At 39.2% G+C, this 21,771-nt stretch overlaps 1 protein-coding gene across 1 annotated transcript; it reads right to left on the bottom strand.

Moving 5' to 3' along the window:
* Window positions 1-3,735: 3,735 nt before the first annotated feature.
* Window positions 3,736-21,255, bottom strand: CRIP1 (cysteine rich protein 1). The gene is made up of 5 exons (XM_039326154.1): window positions 21,022-21,255; window positions 14,634-14,728; window positions 7,666-7,723; window positions 5,216-5,262; window positions 3,736-5,097 (listed from the first exon to the last, which is right to left on the bottom strand). The coding sequence occupies exons 1-4, from the start codon at window positions 21,059-21,061 to the stop codon at window positions 5,222-5,224; spliced, it is 234 nt and encodes a 77-aa protein (XP_039182088.1). The 5' UTR covers window positions 21,062-21,255; the 3' UTR covers window positions 3,736-5,097; window positions 5,216-5,221.
* Between the last annotated feature and the right edge of the window lie 516 nt (window positions 21,256-21,771).

Genomic DNA, 21,771 nt, shown 5'->3' with positions numbered 1-21,771 from the left:
GCCAATCATGCCCTCCCACGCTTTAGCCAGATCAATTCTGTTAACTGTGTGGTGAGGTTGGGACACTTAACTTGGTTCACAAGGTTCTTATCTGTTGGCACGTGTTGCCATTGTTCAGTGCTTAGAGATGTTTAAATCATTTCTACACTATTGCCTACATATACGTAGAAGTGTCTGCTTTGCTTGCAGATGTATCTTGACATCATCTTGCTGTCTGCGTAGAAGGTGATAGACTGTAGTTCAAGGCACAACGTTTTCGCTGTCAAGCTGGTGAGCTTTACAGCCAATATGGTACCACATAGTTCTAACCTTGGTACAGTGTGGCCTTGTTGTATTGTCTACCACTTTCTATGCAGACAATGAGGATGGCACACTTGAAGATGTACTTCCACAATAAGTACTCCCTCCCTGGTTTGTCGGAGAATTTTCGCACACCTCTGGCTGCCATGTCCAACTTCTTCCACCGAATATTGGAGGATACATCAGTCCTGTGTGTGGGCTGTAGCCAGGCAAAGGTGGTGCATTGCTTCCGAGAGCGGGGGCATGTGCCATGTCTGGCTGGTTACTTTCTTCAGTGTGTTGACACTGAGGGTGTTTTGCCATGGCACGTGCGACAGAACTTGTGGGATTGGTCTGAACTCCTCTGCCCTTATGTTGAGCTGAGTGTACCTGACTTCTTGTGTGCTTACTTGTTGGAGGGTTTCTCGTCTTTCAGGTGGTGCGTTGCTGGCTTTCTAGTAGGCTGGCACAGCTGATGATTGAGATCCTCTTCTGTGTTCAGGTCTGGTAGCAGTTTCTTGGGATGCTGCCTCCTGTTGAAGCAGTAGGGACTTTACTTATTGCATTCCTTGTTTTTTAGTTTGAGGCTTTGCATCTTGCTATAGACTGTTGGGTCTCCTAATTGCGCCTGAATCTCTTTGTGATGACCCAGGGCCCCGAATGGAAGCAAAGCATTTAGCTGGTCAGAATAATTGTCTTTGTAAGCACTGCCAACGTTCACCCAACAGCCCCCACATTTGCTGGCACAAGTTCAATAAAACAGTCACCGGAGTTAAACAGTTCTTTAAGATAAAACAGATAACAAAGTATGATCTTTTCAACGCCCAGCTTGCCTGTAACCTGCAAACTGCAAAACTGAAGACAGCAAGGAAAACTTAGCAGGAAACAAACTTGATCCAAAATACAAAGAGTCCAGGTACAAGAGCTCACATCACAAGAGTTCATGTCTGTTCCCAGCAAATGCCCCACCCCACAGCGTCTCCTTAAATCCCTACTCCCCAGGTGTGCCTTGTGAAGTGGGGCGTGATGCTCTCCTCCCAAGCAAGTGAGCCTGCCTCCATTGTTCCCTTTTCCTCTCTGCTCTCCTTGCTCTGGGATCAGGAGGGGAGGGGCCTTGCTCCTTGCCTGAGCTCTGCCTTCCCTGTTCTAAACTTGAAGGGCCCTGACCTGCTTCAGCCTGTTCCTCCCCACAGTCCTCCAAAGCCACAGACACCCCCTCCTGGGCCTCAACAGGAAACTCCATGTCGTCCTCAGAGTCAGGCTCAGAAGGAGGCATGACACTCTTTGAGGTACTGTTCGGAGTCCATCCATTGCGCAAGAGTGTCTTTCTTATCTTCTTCCACTAAGCGCACACGTTCAGGGGAGAGCTCCTCCTTAGGCCCTTGGTAGAGTTTGTGTAATTTCTCCCAGTGTCTTTCATGGTGCTTGTAGTTTGACTCCCATCTTTCCATCAGATGTGAATGCATGGCTTCTGTAGGCTTTCTTTGTTGCCTCAGGTCATAGGGAGCCTGGGACATCTTGGGCCTCACTGAGACTTGAGCATTAGCCTCTGTGTACAGGTCAAGGTTGGCTGTTTGCAGCATTTCTCCTTGGCCTACTGGTTGGGGTGTCTCATCTTTTTTTCTTCCACCCTCCCTTCTGTTGCCTCTACTCCTGGACTCTGGCCTCACACTGAACAGGGAGTTGGCTTGCTGCCACACACCAGTTTCCCTCCCTCATAATGGCAGAAGCCACATCAGCACAGTTTGTCTCCTTCCTACCCCACACCAGGCTTCCCCCTGCCCCACAATGGCAGGAGCTGCGCCAGCTCTGCCGTTGGCCTGCTGCCCCACAACAGTCCCTGTGATCGCCCTTTGCACACTGCCCCCCTGCAGCACCATGGCTGCTGCCTGCCACCCACCTGATTGGCTGGCAGCTATCTGTCCCGTCCAGCCAAAGGCCTGGGACAAAGGGTGCCTTGGTGAAAGGGCCAGGCCAAAGGGCGCTGGGCAGAAGGGGCCCATTGGCCAGGGAGAATGGCCAGGGGTGGGCCAGCCAAGGAGGAATGCTGGAGGTAAATGGGCTGAGGTGGGAGGAGGGAGGCATGGCCAAGGGTGGGACCCTAAAGGTCCCATTCCGGTTGAGCCAGGTTTCATCTAATACGTACCTATATATTTCATTTTTCTTATTTATGTGTAAAATCTTACTTTTCTCTACACTGAATTTCAGTTTGTTAGATAAGGTCCAGTGTTCAAGTATGAGATCCATCTGGATCTTTAGCCTATCTTCTGGGGTGTTGGCTATTCCTGCCAATGTGGTGTCAGCTGCAAATTTCTTTCTGTTCCCTCATCTAAATCATTTATGAAGATGTTGAAGAGTAGTGGGCCTAAAACAGAACATTAGGGTACTGCACTGTATTGACTTATTGACTTAATTGCAGTTAGGATGGATTTTTTGTCTACTTTGACAAATTCCTTACTGAAATCCAAGGAGACTATACCCACTGCATTTCACTCATCCACTAATTTAGTCACTTTGTCAAAGAAATAAGATTTGTTTGGCATGATCTGTTTTTGACAAACCCATATTGGCTTCTGGTTATAACTTCGCTTGCTTCTAGGTGTTTGCAGATTATCTTTTCCAGTATCTTCCCAGGTATTGATGTCAGGCTGATTGGTCTGTAGTTTTTTGGATCTGCCCCCCCCCCTTTTTTTTTTGAAGATGGGAACATCAGCTCTTTTTCAGAGATCAGAGGAATGGAGGACTGAGGTAAAACATGAAATGGAAAGTTCTTTGTTGTATCAGGATATCCCACTTAACCTGCATAAATAAGCTTAAGTGGCTGCAATATGGAGACATACTTCCCAAACCAGCTATTTCAAAGTGCTGCAGGCTTAGTAGTATTATTAGATTTTTATGCCATATTTTGTACATATATTTTAAAGGCAGTAAACATACCTAATACTCCTGGTTCCTTCTATTTTCCCCACAACAGCAACCCTGTAAGTTAGGCTGGACTAAGAGACAGTGATTGGCCCAAATTCACTCAATCAGCTTTCATGCTGTCATGGATGCCCCCCCCCCAAGCAGATTTGGATAGTGAGAAAGAGCCTGCTTCAGGAACTTGGGAGCACGGGAGCGGGGGACAGGACTTGGGAGCTGGGGTGGGGGTGTGGGGAGCAGGAAGAGTAGGAGACACCAAAAATTTCAGAAGGGCCAGAGGATTGATTGGATGAGTAGCCTCAGTCAAGAGGCTTGGAAGACAAACCAGAAGCAGAGAGTGGGAAAGGGGTGCAGCTGCAACCAATGAGTGGAAATGAGGAGGAACTGCCTTTTCCTCCGACAGATCCTAGGGTGTATAGGACTAAGAGGATACAGGTGCATTGCCTATAGTATTTAGTACTAAATCTGTATTAAATTTGCTTTGCTTGGCTATTTTTAAAACATTTGACAAATTTCTTAAGCAATTAGTAGAGATAGAATTCAGATGGCCTTTTATTTCAGTGAGCAAGTACATGTATTAATCTGTTTATAAATGACATGCCTATCTTTCTTAAATTAAGAGCACAAATGAAGATTATAGCAAATGGAGGCAAATTCAATTCCTTCAGTCAGTGAAAGAATTAAAGAAAATACCAGGGCAGAGATATCTGAAAACCAAATGCTAAAATTCCAATCAGAAACAGCTTCACTTTGTTTGTCTTTTGCATTTCTTTTACAAGAATGGGAGCATCCTTTCACAAATATATCTTGATTGTTTAAATTACTGAATAGGAAAGAATTGTTTCTTAAATTCATTACAACAGCTCTCATCTGAACTACTTTCATATAATTTGGTTAACTTAAATGAAATGAAAATATCAATAAATTTCATAATAGACTTCTTATACCACATATTTTATTTCTTAAAACATAGTTACATTACTGTGTATTTGGGGCCATTTTAGATGGGGGCCTTGCTACTGCCATACATTTTTCAGCTTCAATATAGAGTCAAACCCATATTAACCTTACTAGAGGCCTAGACTTGCCTAAATATAAGTATGGAAAAATATATCGAGGAAAAGAAGCTAAAGAAGGTAAGGGACAGTCAGGTAAACAATATATTATCCTCACTTGTTTTCTACTGCAAATTATACCCACTGCAATATATATATATTGTACAGTAAATTAAACAGCTTGCTAGTGCTGAGTAAAAATAAACAACCAGCCTGTCTCGGAATGCTTTAACACAAATATACATCTATGCTCTGCAGATTATGTACTTGGTTGCTGATTATACAATCAAACAATTGCTTCCCAATGGATTTCAGTCTGAATTGCAATTTATAAATTCAAAATGCAAGTTTCACTGGATGCAATAAGCGTTCATTTCACATGAGTTCACTAAAAATACGTTCATTTCACATGAGTTCACTAAAAATAATTCTGAAGACATTTTTAGATATCCTTTCTTAAAGAATTTAAATTCTTAATTCTGAAATTCTTTCTTAACGAACATCAGTAAATGTTTCCCAGATTTTTATGTCCATTTTGTGATTCATTGAAACTCTGCAAGCCTCTTTTGATTTAAGATTTTATTTGTAAGTTAGAAAAATAATAAAAGAAAAGATCTAAAGCAGGCTTTGATTTTTTTTAATTTCCATGCTTTTCTATGATGCCCCCAATGCTATTATTTTCTAGTTTCTACATGATTATATTTCTCAACTGATGTTAAAGAGGAATTATCATGCCCCCCCCCTTTGAAGTCATCATTATATTCACTTCTAGGGAAAAACACAGTGTGGTTATACTTCTTATGAACTCCACCTGGAATCAGCAAAATTCATCCTTCCACTCCTAAGAAGGAAAAGATAACATGATAAGCAAAACCAAAAAGAATAAGACTTAGCCTTCAAGGCTACTTTACATGTAGCTTTCTAATCATGCAGCTATTAATGGAAAAAATGGGACTCACCAAGTTTTAATTGAAAGTGTAGCTTTCAGCACCTCCACGGCCAAACCCTTAAAAAAAAATAATCTAATGTCAGCATTACAGATTTTAATGGCACCTCTCCATCTCTGACTAAGACAAGTGCTTCTCTTCCACTTTCAGATAAAATACTGGAAGAGCTAAGGTTTCTGTACATGATGAACCAGAAAAAAAAAAAAGGGAAAAAAGATGCTAAATGCTAGGTAAGACCTTTTAGCTTCTGTTTCTTTCTTCTATACCAGAGGTTCCCAACCAGGGGTGCTCCCACCCCCTGGGGTGCAAAATGATATTCCAGGGGATGTGAAAACTTGGGTTTTCAAAAATATAGTATATATGCATAATTCATTACCGTTATTTCAAACTTTTGTAAGGGGTGCGAGAACATAATCAGAAGCATTCCAGGGGTGTGGGATACAGAAAAGGTTGGGAGCCATTGTTCTATACCTTCCAGATATAGAGAAAAATATTTTCCTGTTTTGGGTAGAGTCAACTATAACCTTTTCTCTTCTGTATTAAGGACATCAGAGTGTATTTAAATGGACTGAAACTTCCTATTAAATAACAACAGACTGCTACATTTGTAGTTTGGCAGCAAGAACGTAACAATAGCTTGAATAAATGCAAGACTTCTGTGACACTGTCTTGGTGAACATGCACTAAATAGAATCTGCCACCTCACAGTGGAAAAATTCTACTTTGCAGAAATTTGCCATGCCTTTTGTAAAATTTCCTATTAGAAATATATAGGAATATCAAAACAAGCTTTCTATTTGGCAAGGTTGATTCCAATCTCTAAAATGAACAGAATACATCTGTGTTGCTAATATTTGTCTGTTTTTCTAGAACTTCAGCCAAATAGTTGAGAAAAATATCTATACATAAAGCAAAATTTCCAACTTCATACCAAACCTCAATTCACATCATAACTCAGTGGTGGCAAACCTATGGCACGGGTGCCAGAGGTGGCACTCAGAGCCCTCTCTGTAGGCACGTGAGTCATCATCCCAGTCCTAGGCCTTTAGCTGGGTTTTATAAAACCTTTTCGCTTTAGGCCTCCATCGCTGTTTGCAAAAAAAAAAAAAAAAAAAGTTCAATCAGTCAATTTCAACTTCTTGTGGGAAAAAAAAAGATCTTGCAAAGTTGGAATTGATTGATTGAACTTTTTAGTCCCACCCAGTCTGCCCTTACCACCGCAGCCACTTCCACCCAATGGGCCAGACCCACCCAATGGGCTGCATCCACCCGGCACTCAATGATGCATAAGTGGGTTTTGGGTTGCAGTTTGGACACTCAGTCTCTAAAAGGTTTGCCAACACTGTCATAACTGAACAGGAAAATAAGGGGGGAAAATACTGTGCCGTATAGGATTTGGTAGTGTTCCATCTTCAAAATAATTAAGATGGTTCCAACTCCTAAGAAGAAAAAACTGATATACCAGATCTTTCTCCCTTCCAGCTAATCTCTCTGATTTTTCATCTCTTAAAAAGCCTTAAAATCTCACAAAAGTAATTGAGCAAAGGGTGGGAATGCAAAACATTTACAGATCTTTCCCAGTCTTCAGTTATGCTACTGACCCAGTGGAAATTTAGAACAGCTACTGGCCTGCTTTAATTAATTTTTTCCCATAGGTTAGAATAAGAAAAATTAAGAAGTCAAAAAATAGTGACCATGAAAACTGCCATAGACAGGGCTTTTGAACTGCTAGAAAGCTGGACCATTTTGCAACACAACATGGAATTGCCCAGTATTTAGTAGCCAGCTTTTACATAAAATGTTTTTATTTATGTTATTTTTATTTATTAGAATTTATTTATGCTAATTTTTAAGTAGCAGAAGTATTCCATTTATCCAAGATTTCTACATGCTTTCAACCCAAACACAGTACATAGAATTCGGAATGAGTCATCTCTCAGATATATTACAATAGCAATGTTTCAAATGTTATGGCTGAATTCTCAATTCAAAATTTGTTTAGAAAAACATTATGTAAGGAAACATTCCTTACAAAAGATATGTAGAAATGCATCTGAAATAATATACACATTGTTAAACAAACACTGAAAGTAAATGAGTCAAATGTACTATTATAAACTCATATTCAAGAGGAAAATGAGTGAAATTCTACTTGGCTGGCCTGCCGATCCTTATTTCAGATGAGGCACACCAACAGTGTGATATTAGAATAATGCCAGATATAAATGCTATTTATGTATTACCATTTATTTATTTAATTAGTTATTTAATTTATATGTTGCCATCTCGCTATCACATGGCTTTGGTTGACTACCTATAATAGGCCTATTTGGGAATATGTGTGTGTGTGTTATTTGTGTTTATGTATAGTTTCTAATTATGCGTGTGTGTGTGTGTGTGTGTGTGTGTGTGTGTGTGTAGATAGCTAGTTTATACAATAACATCCTCTTGCTGGCTCCTACCTTTGGGTCCAAACAGTGCAGCATAGCAGGGGTAGTTGCAATAAGGTTTCCCATCATGCTGAGAAAACAAGAGAAACATTTCATAGGCAACATAAACCAAATGATATATGATAGAGTCTATTCAAATTTTTGTTGGATTACCTTTTCCTTCTGAGGATGGAGGCAGACACAAAAGTCTTGTAAATGTCAGTTTATTCCTCCCTAAAGTTAAGCAGGCAGGTATTTTGCAGCAGAAACAATCTAACTTTAAGAGCTATAGGCCTGGCTTTTGTCCCCATAGTTCCCTCTCATTTGAACAAACATCTCAAGTATAATCTCTTGTCCAGTTTTTCTGCATAGATTTTTTTCCCCAAGCATCATTGGAGAACATGGCCATTTACAGAAGAACATGTTCCCAAAGGTGGCATAGGAAAAGTTTATGCAGCATTCCTTTTGTCCTTTATATGAGTAAATGCCAGGTCTGATAGCTAAAGATAAAAGCAGGTAAACATTGGATGCCACCCAGTATGGTGCTCTGAACTAGTAGCACATATCTTTGGCTGGTTTGATACCTAAAAAGCATGTCTCTGTAGCTACTTCACTCCTGGATTAGAAAAGAAGTGGCATGGAATCACCCTGAAACTTCTTGGATGGCATTCCTTGGCCGTGTGTGTGTGAATATTCAGCGAGTTTTTTCTCCCTGGTAAGTTTGCCAAAGAAGAGGATTGACATTATGTCCGCCCAGCCGTTGTCTTCAAAGATGCTTTTGTTTTAACTTCATGTTTTGCAGTAGTTTTTCTTTTTCTTTTCTTTTTTGCATGTTAATTCCTGGCTGCGTGCTGGAATTTAGATATCTTCCCTTCTCATGAACTCTAATTGATTTAATAACAGCAGAGGAGTGTCTTAAAACAATTAATCATTTTTATGGAAAAGACACATGGCAATAAGGGTTTTTTTTCTAGATTATTGAGAAAATGAGCTACTGATTTAATTATATTGAACTTCTACCAAAAAGACAAAATATATTGTCAACTTGAAAAGATTTTATATCTTTACTCTATTTTTTCTGCTCTGCATATACCGTATATGCCGGCGTACAAGGTGACCCGGCGTATAAGACGACCACCGTCTTTGTCGCCGAGCTGCATTCCTAGAATGTCGTCTTATACGCCGGAAACTACCAGTATTTCCGGCGTATAAGACGATTCGGCGTATAAGATGACCCCCATCTTTGGCGCCAATTTTAGCACTTGCGGAAGTCGCCTTATACGCCGGCATATATGGTAATTCTTGCCTTTCTATGTTAAAAGTTTAGAAACCTTTTTTTAACTCTGTGAATTTGTGCATCAACACTATTTCTACTGCCAGCTGCTTAGTTTTGCTTTTGGAACTTATTTGACCTTGAAAAGAGAATAGTGTATTCTTGCCTGCTGCCAGCAATTGGCTGTATGAGAGGATATTGGCAAAAATGCCTTCTAAGAAGGAATTGAAGGAATTAAGATGTGATTCCGACGAACCCACCACCAAATTTCTTTTGAAAGTATTCAAGAAAAAGTTTTCTATGCTGCACGACACAATAAAAGAGATGAATGAAAAATCTGATAAAAAATTTGAATTATTAGTATCAGAGCTAAAGCAAACTAAAGAAAGTGTTAAAAATATACAGATTAGATTGGATGAGACAGAAAAGGTTAGGCCTTCTTAACCAATATTTACTGTTACTGGATTTGAAACAGGAGGAAGTTTTTCTGCATCACAGGAGAATCCCCTATACAAATTCATAATTTAAGTGATGTAATTCTAACAGAAATGACTAAACGGTTTAATGATGAGTAAGCAGATCTCTGTAAAGAAATAGACAAGATTTACAAAATAAATTCAGCATATGCAGCCAGAAGATAACTGCTAAGAGATGTTATGTTGGAATATTCATGAGCAGGAAGAATCATGTGGTAACTCAGTCAGCCAATGTGAAGAAAGTGCTACTGAGTCTGTGCAAAAATATTATTGAGTTAGGAGCTGGATTTCCAGTCTCAGGTTTGTCTCTGTATCTCTCTGTAAGAAGTATTCAACTGAGCTATGTTGCTGTAAAGAAGAATGTATGGTAGTGTAAATATTTTTATATGAATATAAAGAAGTTATTTTGAATCAGCTAAATGCAGTCAACTGTGAGAGCTTCTGATTTATTTTTTCACCAACAGAGAAATTAAAATTCTCTAACAGGTTATGGGCCCAGAGCTTACTAAGGACTGCATTGTAATTTAAAGCTGGAAGAAATTGCCTGTGTTTAGAAAGTATAAGAACAAGGCAGAATTAGCAGAATTCTGGGTCAGAAGAATTACATTATATAGGCTGCAAAAATGGAATGTTTGCTGAAAGCTAAAGAGCTGTGGTATATTGTAGAAAATCCACCAGAAGTATTTACAGCTGCTGATCAGAAGAGTCATGATCAAGCAATGGCTTATCTCATCTTGAATTTAGATGATGAACAATTTCTAAATGTTGCAAATTTAAAGACTGCAAAGGAGATTTGGTTGAAGTTGAGAGCTGTGCACGTGAATGTTTCTGCATGCAATATAGTGCAATTGTCAAGAAAACTTTATAGGGCCTGTTTGCAACCAGGTGAATCTGTGGAACAGCATTTAAATAAAATGCAAAGTTTATTTTTGGACTTAGAACAATGTGGGATTAAATTCCCTGAGTCCCAGAAGGTTTTATTGGTGTTGAACAGTTTAGATAAAATCTGGGACACAGTTTCTGCTATATTTGAGTGTAAAGAAGAGCAAGAATTAAATTTTGAGGCTTTAAAGGCATGTTTGCTTAATGAAGAAATAAAGCGCCATTTTAGAAGCAGCCATGAGGAGGTGAAATTCCTGAGGGGGTCCAGACTGCAAGTCTCCGAAGAAGAAACATTTTGCAAGCAGAGAGCTGCTCAGCGAGAAAAGAATTGCTACATTTGTGAAGCAAACAACCATCTGAAAAGGAACTATTTGCAGAGGAACTGTTTGCGGCAAAGGATATTTGTGCAAGAAAAAAAGACTGATTTGCAAAAGGAACATTTTGGTGTTGCAAAAGTTTGCAATAGCAACAACAGAGACAAGTGGCTAATAGATAGTAGGGCAAGTCAAATAATTGTTAATGAATCTGAATTATTTTGCAGGTTTGTTCCAGTAGCACAAGAAGCTGTGGCTTTGGCAAATGGCCAGAAAGCAAAAGTCATCGGAAAAGGCGATATAAAAATTCCATATTTGGAATCAAAGTTTACCAATGTGCTTTGTGTACCTGAGATGGAACATAATTTGTTAAGTGTGTCTAATTTAGATGAACAAGGTTTTGAGGTCATTTTTGTAAATGGGAAGTGTCTCATCAAAAGGAATGGGAATATTTGTGCAGAAGGCATAAAGGAAGATAATCTATATGTATTGCAAGGATAAAAGGTTCAATGTTCCCATATATTTAAAAATGTTACAGAGCATGATTCATGTGTTCATCTTCTACATAGAAGACTTGGCCATGCAAGCTTTAAAGTTTTGCAGCAAATGCAAGGTTTTGCAGAAGGGCTAAATTTGAAGGGATGCAAAACATATTTGGATTGTGCAGTATGCAAAGCATCGAAGTCAAAAGCATTCCCAGTTAGTAAATGTAGCACAAGACAAACAAAAAGAGTTCTAGAGCTGGTCCATGCAGATCTGGTGGGACCTATGCAAGCAAGTTTGGGAGGAGCAAAATATGCACTGGTAATTGTTTATGATTATAGCAGGTATTCGTTTTGCTACTTGCTTAGAGCAAAGACAGAGGTGCTAAAACAATTCAAACAGTGGGTAAGCTTTGTAGAGAGAAGGTACAGACAACAAGTGTGTCAGTTGCAAACTGGCAGAGGTACTGAATTTATGTCAACTAAATTCCAACAGTGGTTGGGGCAGTTGGGGATAAGACACAGACGTATAAATCCTTACACAGCAGCAGAGAACGGTGTAGCTGAAAGAAGGAATGGTGTTTTGCAAACAATGAAAGATTCATTATTAGAGGATTCTGGTATGAGCAGGTCATATTGGGGAGAAGCCATATTGACTGCCAATTATATAGTTAACAGGCTGTGGAGTTCCTCCATTAATAATACTCCATATGCCATTCTATATGGGAGAAAGCCATCACTGGCACATTTGAGAATTTTTGGAAGTACTGCATGGGTACATATTCCAAAAGCAATCAGAAGAAAGGGACAGAAAAAGGCAAGAAAGCTCAGGTTTGTGGGCTATGAGCCAGGGTCAAAAGGATATTGCTTTAGCGATGGAAGTAAAAGAATTGTAATTTCAAGGTCTGCTAATTTTGCAGAACAAAATTGGGACAGAATTAATGCAAATTCTAGGTATGTCTCACTTAATGACGGTGATCTATTTAATGACAATAACTCATCTAATGATAAAAAATAATTATTGAGATGTCAATGTTCAGGGAGAAGAGGCTGAACAAGACATGAAACCAGAAAGACTTGAGACACAGCAGCAGTTAATACCACGTAGGTCAGAGCGATGTAATAAAGGAATTCTGCCTGAGAGGTATTCTGCCAGCAAGGTAAAGGTTTGTAATGTGTGGTATGAGCCAAGAAGTTATAAAGAAGTGTTGGCATTACCAAAAGCTGAACAAGAAAGATGGTGAAATCCATGGGAGACCATGAAGTATTTAAATCAGTGACTTTGCCACAGGGAACCAAAGCTGTGGGTTGTAAGTGGGTATATAAGAAACAGGTATTGCCAAATAATGATGTACAGTTGTTGCAAGATTTAAATATTAATGTAAAAGAATCTGTAAAGGTATTTGAAGACAATGCTGCCTGTATAAAAATGGCAACTGGGTGAAGAACAGAAGTAAATATGTAGACATTAAGTATTGCAATGTCAGGGAAGCTGTAAAAGGAAAATTGATAAGTTTACATCATTGTTCTTCTGAGGATAATTCGGCAGACATGATGACTAAACCATTGGGTAGTGTTCACTATGGAGAATGAGTTAAGTTAATAGGCCTGATGTCTCTTTCTGTCATGAAGGGAGGAGTGTTGGAATATTCATGAGCAGGAAAAGTCATGTGGTAACTCAGTCAGCCAATGTGAAGAAAGTGCTACTGAGTCTATGCAAAAAGATTATTGAGTTAGGAGCTGGATTTCCAGTCTCAGGTTTGTCTCTGTATCTCTCTGTAAGAAGTCTTCAACTGAGCTATGCTGCTGTAAAGAAGAATGTATGGTATTGTAAATATTTTTATATGAATATAAAGAAGTTATTTTGAATCAGCTAAATGCAGTCAACTGTGAGAGCTTCTGATTTATTTTTTCGCCAACAGAGAAATTAAAATTCTCTAACATGTTATGATCCAATTTATAATAAAATCTATTAAACAGCAAGTAATTCAGAAACTTATCATCAGAGATTCTGGAAAAGAGATGCAAATATTCAGAGAAATTCCAATATTAAGGAAACAAAGAATACTTTTTCCTGACAGATCTCCTGAAACAAAATTGCTAGGATAAGCTGGAAGAGATTATTTTTATCTTTAGAAATCAACGATATAGATTAAATTCAGCCCTTAAAGCACAAGTGTTTTTGGAAAAACATGGATCGGAACTACGTTATTTTTCAAAAGATAAAGATCATAAAGAAAAAGATAAAAAGAGACTTGACGCTTATCAAGGACAGGCTGTGGAGATGGGAGCCTCAGTTGGAATCCCTGGAACTTCCTCTTCATAACAGATGGATTGCAAGATTTTTGACATGGATTGTTAATGGGGCAAATTCACACAAAAGAGAAAAAAGTGGTCGTCTCAGAGGACCGAGATGATGGACCAAACGGCCCTAAGCCAGGGATGGACGCGCTGAGGCGATCTGGAAGGAGGGGGAAGACAGAGAGCAGGAATGCCGGAACAGCTGCTTGTTGCAGGACTGGAGCGGAGGAATTACGACAACGGCCTTGGGGGTGGGGGAGGATAATGGCCCTGGGAGGGAGGGAGTCTGGGCGCAGGGACAGATTGACAGCCGCCCTCCAAGTACTTGCACTCGCTCTAAAAGAGCACTTGAGGATCGTAAAATAACCAGTGGAGCCAAGGACAGTTTGCCTGATGCGGAACAACTCTGCGTGATACAGATTAATACAATCAACGGGCCGATGACGCGCTCAAGGAGCCGGGCACAGAGGCAGGAGGCTATATAAGCTGCCTTCCCGATCTCCTATTCTAACTCTGATGACGCCGGCAGTTTTTGGCCAGACGAAAGCTTAGTGACTCTTCTTAACCATAGGCTTGTTTATATTAAACAGGCTGGTTTATTATATCCTGGTGTTTGTTTTTTCTTTTATTTGTTTATACATACAAACATACACACACACACACACACACACACACACACACCCGTAAAAACACATACCCGTAAAAGGGGAGGAGAATTTATTGCTTTTTTCTTTTCTTTCAGCACTTAGCCAGAGTGGATCCTACATGTTGAATATTAAATTTAATTGACCATTTTATTTATTTATTTATGAGACTTATATACTGCTTTAAGTGCAAGCACTTTCTAAGCAGTGTACACCAGTAAGCAATGTATATATATATTTACATTGCCCCCAACAATCTAGGTCCTCATTTTACCTACCTCGGAAGGATGGAAGGCTGAGTCAACCTTGAGCCGGTGAGATTTGAACTGCTGACCTGCTGAACACAAGTCAGCTAAAGTGGCCTGCAGTACTGCACTCTAACTGCTGCGCCACCTCGGCATTTTTTCCTCCTTTTTTGTACACTATTATTATTTTTTCTTTTTTTGTGGTTAGGGTTGAATGTATGTTTTTGTTTCATTTTGTTTTATTGTCCTTTATTTTATTCTCTATGATAAAACAATAACTTTATTAAAAAGAACAATTACTAAAAGAATGAAGCTATGAGACAGGACAAAACTGTTCTTCAAGCCATTGCCAAGAACATGCATCTCTTCATGTAGTCCACTTACCTCTGCATGGCCACCTGCATTTAAAGTCTTCTTGCATTTTTCACACTTCAAACATGGCCGGTGCCAATCTTTCCCAAGGGAGGTGACTTTTTCAGCTATTATAATATAGACATAAATCAAAAATGTTTTTGTGAGATGATGGCCATATAAATTTGAGAGAGTGAGAGAGCTAGAGAAAGGGGATAGATGGGACAGACAGATAAAAAAACATGTATGAAAAAATAAGGCCATAAAGGAGAACACTTAGGCTGAATAAAAGAGCTCCACCACTTCCCAACTATTGCTCAGGCAGGGAGCCTTTCCCAACTTTTCCAATAAATTCCTTTTTCACAGGAGAACCTGGGGATAGACATGGGGACCAATGGCATGAAAGAATGTGTTCTCCCGCTAAGCCACAGCTTTTGGATAATTCTTCTTAACCCATGGAAACACTGTTAAGTTTGCTATGGCAAACACACAATATGTCTACTTTTGAGCAGTTGCCTTCAATCATTTGACTGTACTTTATATTGAAGTCATTTCAGTTTTCTCATTCCCCACTCCACAATACTGCTTTATTACCAGGCAGTTATGCAGTATGTGAATGCATAATCACCACCCCTCTGCAGAAAGAAACTTTTTAAAAATCCCAAATTATCTTCTATTTCTATAAATAAAAAACAAGTTATTTAGTTGCTAGCAAGATGACTGAATATGTCCTGAAAGGTGGAGCATACTGAGTGGGAGTTGTCTGGGAAGAAAATGAATTAATAATAATAATCAAAACTCAGCTGGATGCTACATAGTGAGCAGTTAAACGAAAAAAGTTATAGTTGGTGCTTGTTGGAAAACAAACATAGTAGTTGGGACTTCTATGGAGAAGATGAATCTGAAATAAGGCCTATAATCATGGAAGGACCATACTCCAGAAAGAAAAAGCATTTTGAGATGTCTTGACCTATAGAACATTATTTGGAGGAGAAAAAAATTACGATATGAAAAAAGGGAGCAAGGAGAGAGAACAGATCAGTATCAGGTTATTTTCCAGAAGCAGCAGCATGTATCAACTTATACATTTAGCGTGAAAAAGAATTCTGAAAGTGCTTAAACCATCCATGTAGAAAAAACTTTGTTAGACTCTTTGAACAGCAATATTAATAGGATTTACATATTAGAAGTATTACAGTATCAATAGGATTTATATATTAGAAGTATTTCTATAACATTGTTCATTAGAGAAAACATCTGAACCCTAACCCTAACCCTGTGCTTTAAACAGAATTGTTCTAAGCCTTTTAAAAATCTATGGATAATTCAGTTCTTCTTTTATTGCAGTCACTTGGTAACAGTTGCCATAGAGAAAATTGCTGGGTAAGGCAAGAAGATGAAGTTGTTTGTCGCAATTTAATTCAAGACTCTCCCAGTAACAAAAACAAACAAAAAATAAAACAAAACTTAAAAGATTTTTTTTAAAATAATAAGTACCCCCAAAATTACTGCAGGAGAAGCCCTGCTGGCATCTTGTATTTTAAAAAGAGAGAAAAAAAGGGGGGGAGAAGGGGGAAAGAAAGAGAGTGATATTGGTTTGGGATTTTGAATGTTTTAAGAATCATTTGAAGGATGGGGAAATGTCTCCTTTGGCTTTTCTGCAGATACCTCAGGACTGCAACCATTTTCTAAGATTCAAATTTTCCCCTCATTGTTTGAATGTTAAGATAATTTTATTTCTAAACTAGAAGTACCATTGTGTGGACTAGACCAGGGGTAGGCAACCTTGGCTCTTTTATGCAGTGTTTTTGTTAAAAAAAAAAAAGGTGCCGGAACTCACACACGTCATACAACCCACCTTGCTTACCTTACAAGGTTCCATCCCCAAAAGGTGCCGGAACTCCGTTCTGGGCATTCTATGACAAAGAAAAGCCCTGCTTTTATGACTCGTGGACTTCAACTCCCAGAATTCCTGAGCCACGAGTGAAGTCCATGAGTCATAAAAGAGCCAAGGTTGCCTACCCCTGGACTAGACAGTAAACCTACTGCAGATGGAAGATTCTGAAAACTGCCAAAGCATTGCTTATCTTCTATTGCAAACTAGTTTAAGAGATGAAGAACAACCTTGCTCTGAAAGGCATTTATATGTACTTTCACAGAGTTCTACTTTGAAATATGCTTTCATATGTGTCTGAACTAGCATGAAAGCTTTTTTGATAGTTACATTCATTTTCATAAATATTTAGAATACCAGTATTGAGAACTGATCATAGAATCATAGCACTGGAAGAAATCTTGGAGGTCTTCTACTCCAGCCTCCTGCCCAAAGCAAGAGACCTTATTCCATCCTGGACAAATGGCTGCCCAATATTTTCTTGATTAGAGATCTCCAACTCCCGGGCTGTGGACTGCTACAGAGCCGTGGCCCATTGGGAACCGGGCTGCTGAAGCGACAGGAGAGCATGCAAAGCTTCATTTGTGCGTGCACAGGATTTAGATTGCATGCGTGAAATCATTCTCTCCTGCTGCTGCCAAAGTCACTGCCACCACTGGTCTGTGGAATCAAAAAAAGTTTGGAACCCCTGTTGTTGAAGACTTCCAGCAATAGAGCACCCATAACTCCAGGAAATAAGCTCTTTCATAGATTAATTGTTCTTACTGTCAGGAAATTTCTCCTTAGTTCTATGTACATAGCAGGCAGCTTAATATGGTAACATGAGCTCAGTTCTGCAGAATACTTATGGATATTGAAGACCATTGTGGTACACTAGCACAACCATTTGATGATCCAAATAATAGTAATAAATGCATAGCCTTGGATGTCTGGAGAAAGAATTGGATTATTTGTATGATTCTTTTCTTTACATATGGGTATTTCGTCATTTTACCATTCTGCAGTTGTTTAAATTTTCTTACAAAGATTAAACAAAACGCTTAACAATAAAAAATGTCCAGCTTTTTCCATTGTGACAAGGGTGGTATTTAGGACTTTCTACGCCTAGGGTTTTTAAAGAAAATAATTAGATAATATGGAATGGACTAAGTCAGCTCAGGAAGGCACTACAGCCATTACTAATGGCTTATAGTGTCCAAGGAGAATTACCCATTCTATGCTTGCTGTTAACTTCATTTGGAAAGACTTTGTGTTAATTTTAATCATTCTGTTTAATTTTATTTTCTTCAGTTGCATGTATTCCTCCTACTTAATTATTTTTACATAATATTTTTAAAACAAGAATTGCATTGCTGAATGTTTACTTAAGGTGTAAAACAGATAAACATCACACATAAGAGGTTGAAATCAAACGCTCTTGTGCACATAAGTTAACTGTTATATGGCAGCAAATTAGTTTGAATAGCTATTACTCATTTCTGTTCAAAAGGCCCCACTGTGTGCAAAGGAAAACAAACAGCAGCTTTTCTAAGTAGTCCTATGGCAAGACATATATTTATTTAAAATTATAATATTTTAAGAAAAATGCTGACTCTCCTATACTCCGAAACTGCTTCGTACTAAATAAATACCCCAGGTTCCTCATATCATATTTTGGTCACCATATCACAAAAAAGATATAGAGGGTTTGGGAAAAAATCAGAGAAGAGCAACTAAGATGATCAAAGGCCTGGAGACTAAAACATACGAAGAAAGGCTACGGGACTTGGGCTTGGCTAGTCTAAAGAAGAAATACAGGAGACATGATACCAGTATTCCAGTATCTGAGGGGCTGCCACAGGGCAGAGGGGGCCAGGTTATTCACCAAAGCACCAGAGGGAAGGATGAGAACCAATGGTTGGAAACCGATCAAAGAGAGAAGCAACCTGGAACTAAGGAGAAACTTCCTGACAGTGCGGACAATCAACCCAGTGGAATAGCTTGCCTCCAGAAATTGTGGGTGTTCCATCACTGGAGATTTTTAAGAGGAAACTGGACATTCACCTCTCTGAGATGGTGTAGTTTCTCCTGTTTGAGCAGAGGGCTGGACTAGAAAACCTCCAAGGTGCCTTCCAGCTCTGTTCTATTCTATTCTATTCTATTCTATTCTATTCTATTCTATTCTATTCTATTCTATTCTATTCTATTCTATTCTATTCTATTAAATTGTACCACCAATTTGATATTGCACTGTCTTCCGAGATGCATGCTGTAGCTCTGAATAATGTACGGTGAAAAACATATTGTACCAAATCCTATGATTCCCTCATATAATAGCCATGAAATATTGCCATGGGCCTCTACAAACTTGACACACGCTTGACTTGGACAGCATGCTAAGGCTAAGTAAGATTTGTAAATAACTCACAATCTATTGTGTACAGATTGCACTTAACTGTGAATTATGATCTATAAACAACAAAAATCTAGATTCATACAGTGCCAAGCCATGTGTCATATAAATAATATCCCAGAAAAATTATTAGTGACTTTTCATTTCTTTTGATAATCTTTTTATATTTCTGGTTGCCTAATTTACAGAATTGCATTGTATATGTAAACTAATTAAATAAATAAGAATCATTATTTCTGGTCTTTAGAATCTTGGGTATTCTATGAATCATGAAATCTGCAAGATTTACTTGTTTATTCTATATTCTTGGCATGAAAAATCTCTGAACCTTAATATTATATCCCTATTAAAATACTTGTTCCTCCCTTCTTCTACTGATAAAAATTAAAGAAGCCAGAAATTTATCATTCAGGTGAGAGAATTTGGCAACTAGCATTTCTTAATTTTTGCCTTTTTGTCTTTCTCAGGCCTAACTTTCCTGCACACAGGTTCTTCAGGTGTATATTCTCCAAGAGATGTCTGCAAGAGCAGTTCATTGTGCTATTTTAATATTGTTTCTTACTGGCTTCAGCAAATTTCACATCACTTGGCCACACCATTCAGAAATACTGGAAAATATATTTATAAAGTGATCATCAAACATTAACCATGATATACTTGATTGTTTACCATGATAACAGGTTTATAGCCCCAACTGGAGTTTAGATCCAATCAAAGGGCACTGTTTTCCATTCCTCAAACATAGCCTTTTCTGACTTTGGATAGAAAGTTTGCAATTCATTTTTAGAATGTAGAGAGTACCATATCCCAAAGTCTGGCACTTTTCATGTGAACTGAGATTACAACTCTCATGATGCTCAGCCAGCAAGATAACATTGGGACTTCTTTTAGGTCCTTTAGGAGAATTTAGAACCATGCAAAGCAGTTTAAGGTAAATTGAGAGTACCATTCTCTTACTCCAAATCTTTCTCTGCCTGCCACATGCTATAATCTCCGCCCCTCCCGTTTTTTTATCTGACACACTCTTTTCTGCTTTAAGGTGTGGGAAGTTTTATATCAAAATATATTTTACTCTTTATACTGTTTCCATCCTCCATTAAAATATTAACATAATCTACAATGATCTGAGAATCAGCATTTCCACTAAATAATTGACAGTCAAGCTGAAACTAAATTTATCAAATAAAAATAGCAAACGGGGAATATCTTTTACCCAAACTTCCTCAAACCTCCTAATCAGTTACCCAGACCTAATCCACATACCAAAGGCTAAGGTCTGCAAACACAGAGTTAATTAAATTAGGTCTCCCAGCAGAACTGCATATTCACAAGAATAAACATCATAGACGTATCTACACACACGCACTCATACACACAAGTGTCACCCTAGAATCAGTACCTACACACCCCGGACAAGCTCCCTATTTAATTGGGTTGCTGTTCCCCCATTTCTCTGCAGCTTCTCCCAAAGGCAAACTGTTTGCTTTTAGGAATAAACATTTCTTCTTTCTTCACAGCTGTCTGGATCTTATTTTTATTTATTCTTATGCAACTCCGGCTGGAGTTGGAACCCCAAATTATTATTCTGACAAAGGGAAGAGACTTTTCAAAGTTCTAAAAGTGCAAAATATGGAATCTAGGACTGGTATATTAAAATTGTCTAGTGTCGTGTGCAAATGCATGAGACAATAATTCTCAATGTACTGAGATACACCAAAAAGATCTTCGGATCAGATTACAACAAAAAAACTATAAAGAAATCGAGAAAAAACACAACAGAAGTGGACTTTAGCTCAAGACGGTGCCCTTTTCCTAATCGAAATTGCCGCTCCGAAGTTCTCTGTGCTGTACAGAAGATCTTGAGCTCAGGTACTACTGTCCTACTCTAAGGATCTGGGGACGCTCCAAATCCTCTGTACTTGGGGATTAGCCATTATCAGTTTTGCCCCGAGAATCTCTGTTCTTAATCAGCCTTGATTGCTACCTTGCACACCCAACCCCCGCTGCAGGAAAGACCTCAGAGTTTAGTCTCTGAAATGTATTTCGGAACTGGTTCTGATAGTAGCCTTTCTTTCCTTTCTCCATCCCGGTTGTACCTGTCGCGAAGTAAGGAAGCGACAATAGTTGTCCCTTACCGAAATAGACCTCCTTCTGACAACGAGGGCACTTGGGCATGGCGTCGCCGAAGGCGCAATCAGTCCGCACTGCAACGAGGCAGCGAGGCTTCCGGCAGAAAAGATCTCGCTTTACCGCCTCCGGCCACACCCGCGCGGGCAGTAGAGCGGGAAGGCAGGACCGCGCCCTCGGAGCAGCATCATCAGTGAATCAGTGAGTTTTAGGCGCGGTTCTGTTGGCTGGGGACTCCTGGCGACCGCGACAATTAAGGCCCGGGATGGGTAGGTAAACATGTGGGGCTGCCTTAGGAAACGCCCTCGAAAACAGAGGGAAGGAAAGTCCTTGGAAAACAGCAGAAGCTCTCGAAGGGTGGTAGCTTCAATTCAGTTGCAGGTACGAATTAAAAAAAAAAATGCATTTGAAAGAGAATTAAATGAATCAAACTATTGCTTATTTATGTCATAATTGCTAGAAATTTATTATATTTTTTCCCAATTACTGTATTTTCCATTGTTACTATCCTCTAGAACAACGGTTCTCAACCTTTTTATACGGTGACGCCTGGTCACACGGATGCGCCGCGCATGTGCGGCACCGCCCCCATGCGTGGCGTGCATGCGCAGCGTCGCCCCCTGAGGGGGAAAAATGGCGGATCGCGTTGTTTGGCGACCCCCGTAAAATGGTCGTTCGACCCCAAATGGGGTCGCGACCCATAGGTTGAGAACCGCTGCTCTAGGAAATATTTGCAGGGGAGGAGATTCCACCACCTA

The sequence above is a fragment of the Crotalus tigris genome, unplaced genomic scaffold, assembly GCF_016545835.1.
Source record: "Crotalus tigris isolate CLP2741 ecotype Arizona unplaced genomic scaffold, ASM1654583v1 scf7180000024339.11422700, whole genome shotgun sequence".
In the NCBI taxonomy this organism is placed as follows: Eukaryota; Metazoa; Chordata; class Lepidosauria; order Squamata; family Viperidae; genus Crotalus; species Crotalus tigris.
This window is presented reverse-complemented; position numbering and strand designations above follow the sequence as displayed.

Bases quoted from the DNA above. Each gene is read 5' to 3' on its own strand.
- CRIP1 (XM_039326154.1), bottom strand. From the start codon at position 21,061: ATGCCCAAGTGCCCTCGTTGTCAGAAGGAGGTCTATTTCG. The intron at 14,729-21,021 runs GTAAGGGACAAC...ATATTATAATAG, and splicing joins TCAGAAGGAGGTCTATTTCG to CTGAAAAAGTCACCTCCCTT. The intron at 7,724-14,633 runs GTAAGTGGACTA...TTGTTTTCTCAG, and splicing joins ATGCAGGTGGCCATGCAGAG to CATGATGGGAAACCTTATTG.